Consider the following 9,193-nt stretch of genomic DNA (forward strand, 5'->3'; position numbering starts at 1 on the left):
AAACGAAAAATTATTACTTGCAGATCTCACTGCCTCTAGCACTCTTCTATTAACTTTGATCTTGATTTTTGTATAGCGCATTCTGCACAATCTATGAGAGAGTTGGACAGTTTGCAAAATATTTAACATACTAGTAATTAAGTATTTTTTGAAGGTCTACTAACATTTGATAGCTTTTTAGCTAATTGCTGATGATTTACATGCATCTATTGCTGTAAGTTCTGAGCCTTATTTGACTTTGACGAGACACATCGAATGTAATTTGTTAATTTGTGTTCTAAAGCTTAATTATTTCAAATATACAAATACTGTAACCTGGACTTTAGACACATAGCAACCATGATAATATAAACTTTCTTCTCCTGACATACTAGCTGTGCGTTTCTGTTCAAAATTGACTCTGGAAAATTAGAAGATGATGCTGTAATTTACTAGGAACTTGAACTCGAATCAGAATACAAAAGAAGCCACATTCATGGTGGTTTCTTGACATCATGAGTCTTCATTATATCCTTGTTTTCTTTCACTTACTTAAGATCTTTGTTGCCAGTGGCCTATACCTGATGCCAGTAGATTTTAGCATCTACAATATCTTCCTCTTGCATTTAGTAACAGGTTCTTTCTTAATGTTTCTAATCCGCAGTTTTGAGTTGCAATCTTTGTTCTGTGAACTCTAAATTTTGTGACAACCAATTAAGTAGTGGAAGTTCCACAGCCAGAAATCATATTCTACTAGAAAGAAAGCTAGACGTTGGGTACACTGGAAAAACAGAAAGATACATCAAAATATGAGTACACATACAAGCAATAACAGGTAAGAAGGCACTTACACTGGAAAAACAGAAAGATACATCAAAATATGAGTACACATACAAGCAATAACAGGCAAGAAGGCACTAGCAAAGCTGCATGGAATGCCAGCTCCTTCAAAGCTCTTGCGCAGTGGCAATTTTTGAACCCACATTATATTATCTGATGGAGAAAAAGTGACAGATAGGTGATGTTCATGCAATATTCCAAGCACACTGAAAGAGTCTCAAAGCTACTGATTCGAACCCATAACTTTACCATTAGAATGGAGACCTTATGAATATTCCAAGCATATTCCAAGCACACGGAAAGAGTCTCAGAGCTACTGGTTCGAACCCATAACTTTACCATTAGAATCGAGACTTTATGGCTACTGAATTGTCTATTTGGGATTGCATGCACAACATACTACATTTACAGACGTTCCACATAACCTCACGTCTTGGCTACTGAATTATCTCTTTGGGAATGCACAATAACCCACAGCATAGACATTCCACATCATAGAAATAACTCTATGCAGAGCGACATGTTTATATGCGGCTGGAAAGACATGTTTATATGCGGCTGGAAAATCATGTCATAACTCATCACGTAAACTAGACAGGTCGATGATACAGCTAAATTGAGTTCAAGAATCAAGATAGCAAGTATGGGTAAACAGAAACTAACAGCAACAATGGAAGAAAATACCAGGTAAAAAGGAAAGAATCAGACTAACCCATTCTGACTATATTCTATACTAATTCTTACTAAGTTTTGTCATTTCTAGAAGGCAACTTCCTGATGCAAGATATAGCAATCAAAACGAAGCTGATCGTTTCAAGACAGGCTTCAGTTGCTTGTCTTCCTCAAGTGCAATCATTCCCAAATGAGATGGGTCTTCAAGCATCATCTTTGCCACCAAATACCCAGCTATTGACCATGTTTGATATTTACGTGCTTGCTTGCCTATGAATCGGCCAAGTTTTCCATCATAATATTCAGGCCACCCATCCTTGGACAACCGAAGTTCAGCAAGTTCAATGGCACGTCTTGCAATCTGAGGCCTCCCGGTCTTGATACACGCTGCTGTGAGGAGCCATAGAAGCACTGTAGCAAGAGGCAGAATCAAATATGAGAGAACGCTCTACACAATCTTAGAGAAAAAAGATTACTAAAGAATTCATATGGCAAGTCAAGATCTCTTTTTAATAATTCTTAAGCAGTTGATCATTATAAGACCATCTAAGATGATTTTGAATGGTATTGCTTGAGAAATGCTCAAGATAGGCCATATAAGGAAAAACACAATTAAGTAAATACTATACATGAGATGAGCGGCACATCCATGACAAGAAACTTTTCCGTCATTGACTGCTTCTAGAGAATTGAAGACCAAGTAATTTTAGGCAGTTTCAGCAGTCCTTGGGATTGTTTTACAAGGAACTAAAAGAGTAATTCAATATCTCAACCAAATTATATTTTTCAAATATGATTAAAATAACCTTCAAACTATAATTAAAGAACATTTTGCTATTCCCTGAGATGATCATCACTATTCTATTTTAAACTTCAGTATACACCTAAGAACAAATAGGTACCTGGCCATGATCCCCCGTTGTGGTAGCTCCATCTAGTGTTTTTTGGATCACATCCGGTTACAATCCGCCACTCATGACCCTCTATCGCCGGATAACAAACCTTCAAAGGCATCTCTCCTACCAATTCATGCCAACGTGACTCAATAAGATCCATGATCTTGGTTGCCTGTTCATGGGTTGCTAAGCTAGATAAAATTGCAATACAGTTGCCCAAGCAGAACCAACGGAAATCCATGTTTGAAGGACCAACATTTCCAATGAAATAGCCACCACAAACTGGCATGAAATCAAAAACCCATTCTGGTAGAGAATCAGGCATGATATTAAACTTGTTGACTGCTGTGTGAGAATATTCTTCAGTTTTATATCTGTATATGTCATTAAGTTGCTTTAAGTCAAGCCAAAAGTAATTTCTCATGTGATAGCTCAACGCATGCAGTCTCTTCACAATTCGTTCTATGAACTCCTTCCCTTCAGCGTCATGCTTGAGTAAAAGAAGTGCACACCTTAAAGCCATGAAGAATAGTGCTTGTATTTCTATTGGGTATCCATAAACACCCTGATAATGTTTGTGTATCACAAAGTAGTCAGTGAAACTTCAGGGTACAAGTGCATACTTAAGCACAAAAGATATAGAAGAACTAGTTTCTTTTAGTTGCAGCAAATGTTTGCAAATTGTGCTATGCAGATGTAAAGGTTAATATGAGAGAGGGAGAGATAAAGAGAGATTTGCATGTGAGAAATTTTTAGGAAATTCCAGATAGAGATACCACTTATGTCTCAATACAACTAGATGAAGAGGTAATCAGAAAAATGATGCTTATATTTGTGGTATGTGAAAGCGTTATAGGGACATCATCAATGGTGGTCATTCAGTTCAGCTGATAGTATTTATTGGATAATTTTGTATAAGAAGATTCCGAAATTGAATTAGCAATTGGAAGTTTGGAACAAATCTAACACCTCTGATGCGAAAAAAAAATTGAGTTCCAACTTCCTACTCCTTAATTTGGTAAAATACTAACATGAGAGCGATGATTTGAGTTTGCAAGGATGACAACCCTCGTAATTTGAATTTACAACCTCCATAAAACTTCAGTATACCAAACATATGGAGACCTGTCTATATTATTTCAGGACAGTGAGAACAAGCATAAACAAGAAGGAAACTCACCATTCTACGATCTATCATACTGCATCCGTCGGCACAAAGAAGAGTTGGAAATGTGTCAAACCCCTCTGAAAGGCACAGACTGAGTATCAGGCGCATACCCTTCTGGCATTCAGGCATCTCAGATAGGGAAGTGTCCCCTGTAGACTTTGTGTATGCACGAAGTAATATAATCCACCAAAATCCAGAATCAACAGGAGCCACTCTTCCTATTGCACTCTCACCAAAATCTGCGATTAATGTCTCGGTATTTCTAACTGGATCATGGAGTACTTTGAAACTAGCTGGCATTACACCCTCTCCCAATTGGAATCGATCTATCTTTTTCTCCCATGATTGAAGACGAAGAGTCTTCAAGATGAAATTCTTCACTATTTCTGGTTCCCCGTTCATTAGAAAAGCCAGCGCACTTGGAACAAAGTCTCTGACAAACACCTGAAGTTATAGATGACTATTAACAAACATCTTGATCATGAATAACAGCCACTACGGAACTTTTGTACAGCTTACTCTTCCAAATGCCATATACAACCAATGAGAATCACTTTTTCATGTCTTTAGAAACATTTATATAATTATAAAAGAGGGATATTCCAGACAATTGTATTAACCAATGATTTTGGAAGAAATCAACTCAATTGCTCAGTGGACCAGACTTCTTTTTGACGGCATATAAAAAAAATTCCAGTCCTGAAAATTGGTGTATTAAAAGACAGCTAGAGTGGAAATCCCAGTAAATGTGAATTTGGAAGGGGGATAGAGTGCAATAATACACATTATTGGGATGCAATTAGTTCCAGATATTAACACTTTTAATTGGATAAGGATAAAACTCTCATCATTACAATGATAAAAGAAACTACAGCTCATTAATTGAAAGCCTATAAAACAAGCTCAGAGGAATAAGATGGCATCTCCCTCTTGAGTAGAGGACTTCTTGCAATTACCATAATTTATCTAGAGCCAAACATAGTTGACCGACAAACTTTTATCTTGCAGTAGATGACTTTAAAAGAGCACTTAGTATTTGGACCAAGAAGCCTAAGAGAGTGATAGTACATGATTCCCTAAGGTAAAACTAATTTGACCTGATTAATTTTACTAGAGAGTACAATTATCCCATCCGCAGGCACTAAGCTGTTTTCTACTGTTAAAGAGCGAAAAAATTACTCAATCAAATTAACTACAGATAACTTTTAGCAAAGTAATGGACTGCAGAATATGTAATGTCAAATTAGTGATTCAAGCCAACCAAAAATAAAATTCTTCCTCAGACCACTACGAAGTTAACTATTTAAAACAACAATGCACAATACCGTTGACCTTATAACGACATAATACACATTACCTGATCATAGTTAAGCTTTTCGTCTGAATTATCTAGTGCAGCAATAGTCCCAACAGGCTGCCCGCGAAAGTGTACCAAGGTACGCCTCAAAGCTTCCCAAGCCTCGGCAATCATAGGATTTGGCCCAGGTCCAAAGGGTGACCTAGGGGTAGTGAACCCCGATCTTTTTGATGGTGAAAAAACACCATCGAAGTGGTCCAAAGCGCGGAAGAAATTTTCAGCTCTAGAAGGGGGATGGGGAGAGAAGCCCAGTTGAGTATCAGTAAGGGACCTCTCAAGTGAGCCCTGCCTCTCAACATTCAAGTGTCTTGGCCTAGGTAACCTCGAGAAATCAATGTCTTCCAATTCGGCCACACTACTGAAAGAGTCAACATTTCTTATACTACCACCATGATTAGATACATCCCCAGAAAGTGTTGACATTCTTGAAGGCTGAAGCCTCTAGGTAAAGGATTTACAAGCTATTTAGAGGCTCAACAATCTGCAATGAAATGAGAATTCAGCAGCATGCATTACTGATAAAAGTTATAAACAAGGGGCAGAACTAGAAGTAGCTAAACGAGCCTAGAATAGCAGGCACATTAGGCCATTTTGATATGTTATTTATCAAATATTAGCGCCCCTCTAGAGTATGTATGTCAGTTATCAATGAAACCAAAAGCAAAGAAGAAAAAAGCAACCGTGTGTTCCATACAGATCAAGACTAGTACCAGATGCATTATTAGTTATGGGTTCAATCGAACCTAGTAATTTTGGCTCGAACCCTGTATGTATTAAAAATGCACTAGATAAGTACAAATAATTAATTTGGAAAGCTGTGGTAGAATCACGAACTCGAACCCATAAAGTAATTCAAATCCCGGATCCTCTGCTAGTAGCATGACTCATTAATCATATTCTGCACCGGGAAGAATTGCAGTAGAGGCGTTAATTTACCCAATGTAACAACTCAAGAAATCGAGTGCACCTTAGATTCAACAATCACGATAAACTCTTCTTTTATTTTCATAAACCCTGGTACCTTTTGTTTCTTCATTGGAACCAAACAGGGGTAATTTGCACATTCAGGTGTATAAAATTCAATAAAATCATCAGATTCCATAAACACCCGGATTTAAAATTTCAACCGGACCCAACCCAATGCATGCATGTACTATTACTAACTTATCTCCGAAAAATCATAAAAAATGAAGAGGACGACGACAACAACAACTAGTTGGCGTTAGGTATATGAATTAATCTCTATCTATTAATTTCACAAAAAGAAGTTAATAAAAATAAAGAAGAAATCACGAAAGAAACCATGTTCTTGAATGGGCATTTGAAAACTTACACATACGACGACGTCTGAAATCGGATGAAAAACGAGAAAGTGCAACGACATCAATGGCGTTTGGTGTGTGTGTGTGTGAGAGAGAAAGAAAATGGTGACCGGTTTGTCACAGATCAATGGAGGGTAATGGTTTTTTGGATGGTTGCATTGTGTACGTACACCATAAGCATAAAGGTGGAGCAAAACTCTTTGCTGTCTCACACCGTCACGGAGAGTACGTGAATTTTTGGCGTTTCGGATTTTTCCTTTCTGTGCTAACTGGCTCTTTTCTTTGGACTCTACCCCTTTCGTTAACGCTAGTTTTGCCGTGTAAATTATCGATTCGGTGCTTAATAATTTTTGCTGTGAGTATCAAGTAAGACCTCAAACTTTTAACAATAAATTCGGTCCTTTATGATATCAAATATAACTAATAAAAACATACTAACAATAAATTGTTCCTCAAGGTTTAAACAACTCTAAGGGTTTGTTGCTACGGAAAAAATATATAATTTATTTTCTTGAATTAGTATTTTGACAAAATGGCCTCGTGACCACTTAAACTTGTACCCGTTTGCTAACCCGGTACACAAACTTAGAGTCCGTTTGAATTGGCTTAAAAAAATAGTTTTTAAACATTGTGCTTAAAAGCACTTTTTAAGTGCTGAAGCTTATTTTATAAATAAGCAGTTACGTGTTTGGATAAAAGTGCTTAAGCTGAAAAAAAGTTGTTGAATTGTTTGGTAAATAAGCGCTGGTAAGCACTTTTTCTGTTAAAATAACTGAAATATCCGTAAAGCTTTTAACACTAAAGTATTTTATTTTTGGAGAATTTCCTTTAAAATATTGGAAAAAATTTATATTTAGATAATTTTTCATTTGAAGTTACTATATTTAGTGCTATATATATTTGTTTCAATAGTACAAACAATTATGACAATGTTTGTTTGACAATATAGAAAAAACACAACCGTTCAAAACACAAAAAAATTTCAAGAAAATAATTGTTAGTAAATATAATATCAAACAAGGAAGAGTAAATAAAAATGTGATTACGATTATTTACATGAGAAGGAATCATGAAGACGTCATTCTTACCTTCCTTCGGCTTATCACCGGCAGTCTGTTCAGGGTTCCAAACTCAACGATGGCAACTAAACACGAGGGTTGCGCTCGTTGCGGGACTTAACCCAACACCTTACGGCACGAGCTGACGACAGCCATGCACCACCTGTGTCCGCGTTCCCGAAGGCACCCCTCTCTTTCAAGAGGATTCGCGGCATGTCAAGCCCTGGTAAGGTTCTTCGCTTTGCATCGAATTAAACCACATGCTCCACCGCTTGTGCGGGCCCCCGTCAATTCCTTTGAGTTTCATTCTTGCGAACGTACTCCCCAGGCGGGATACTTAACACGTTAGCTACAGCACTGCACGGGTCGATACGCACAACGCCTAGTATCCATTGTTTACGGCTAGGACTACTGGGGTATCTAATCTCATTCGCACCCCTAGCTTTCGTCTCTATGAAATCAGAGCATAAAAATAAAAAAAAAAATAGAGAAAGGCAATAGATATGAAAATGGAATATGCGATGGAAATGGCATTAGAAATGGTTGACAAAAATGAGAACAGTGGAGGGAGTAGAAGGAAAAGAACGCTGGGCTTTTGGCTTTGAAGAGATATTTGGGAAAATAAAAGATTATTAGGGATAAAAGAATAAATTAAATGGTCAAACCCAACCAGCTTTTAAGCTATAAAAAATAAGTTGAGATTCCCTAACTCGTTGCATTTAGCTTGTTTGAGCTTAAAATCACTTGGCTTAAAAGATGTTTTTAAAGTTACCAAACACTCAAACGAGCTAAAAAGTGCTTTTAAACTAGTCTGACAAGCTTTTAAGCCAATCCAAACATTCTCTTACACATCATATGTGTATATCAAGTGAGGTGACATGTACAACACATCAAATGCTAGACTTTTTATTAGTTGACATATGTTATTTGTGAGTCCTATATTAAAAATTAATTTATTAAATTTTATGTCATTTTACCGGTAAAGCCTCCGACCAAACCCCAAATCCAAGAAATCCATAGACCACCGGAAAACTCGAGTTGGCCGGAGAACTCACTAGTGGATGTCTCTGAATTTTCAGCCACCATTTTCGCCCATACACCAAATTCATTTGATTTCAACCATATTAATTACCATCTTCGTTAAACCTCCTTCCCACCAAACCCAGACCAAACAAATAAAAAATAACCCAATTCTATATTTCCTGACACAAAAAATTTAAAAGGAGCAATGACCAGATTGGATCGACAGCTTCTAACATTAATGTCAGTTGTAAACACCATTGCCCCTTAATCAGATCAGAGAATCGGAATGGTGAATGGTTCGATGCAGTACCAGAAAATCATTCCCCACTTCAAATTGTTGGCGCTTAGTTTTCAAATTCAAATAAAGCCAACTTTGGTCTTCATTTTCTCCGGCAACATCATCGGAGATTTCCTTCTTCCGACATCAAGTTGTGTGGATAACTTTTTTTATCTTTCTTCTTCTGTATTTTTGTGTTCAATAAAACGAGATGGATACCATAATTCTTTTCAAGTAAAAATTAATAATGAAAAAATAGATGGGGAGATGAAATTGGGTCGTTGGAGACGGGATGTGAAACTAAAGAAATGGAGATGGGGGAAGGGGACGAAGGGGGCTGGGAGGAAGTGTTGGTTTTTTTTTTTTTTTTATCTTTTCATTATTTATATATTTTTAATACTTTTTCTATCAAAGTATTATAATCATGGGCTTTTTAAGTGTGGCATGCACATAATTTAGCCATGTCAGCTACGGTGCCTCTACATAGGCATGATCAACGGTCAAAATAATTTATTACTAGTTAATAAATATTGGAGTTGGAGTGTTTAGATGGAAAATGTATAAATTTGTGTACCGAACGAATGAGTGCAAATTTAAGTGG

General features: G+C 36.9%; 1 protein-coding gene across 1 annotated transcript; it reads right to left on the reverse strand.

Annotated features, from left to right (window-relative positions):
- Positions 1-1,366: 1,366 nt before the first annotated feature.
- LOC104247337 (probable alkaline/neutral invertase B) lies at positions 1,367-6,525 on the reverse strand. Its single transcript, XM_009803318.2, has 5 exons — positions 6,246-6,525; positions 4,913-5,393; positions 3,568-3,999; positions 2,394-2,952; positions 1,367-1,902 (listed from the first exon to the last, which is right to left on the reverse strand). Exons 2-5 carry the CDS (start codon positions 5,333-5,335, stop codon positions 1,613-1,615), a joined length of 1,704 nt encoding a protein of 567 aa, XP_009801620.1. The 5' UTR covers positions 5,336-5,393; positions 6,246-6,525; the 3' UTR covers positions 1,367-1,612.
- Positions 6,526-9,193: the final 2,668 nt, after the last annotated feature.

The sequence above is a fragment of the Nicotiana sylvestris genome, chromosome 1 (assembly GCF_000393655.2).
Source record: "Nicotiana sylvestris chromosome 1, ASM39365v2, whole genome shotgun sequence".
In the NCBI taxonomy this organism is placed as follows: Eukaryota; Viridiplantae; Streptophyta; class Magnoliopsida; order Solanales; family Solanaceae; genus Nicotiana; species Nicotiana sylvestris.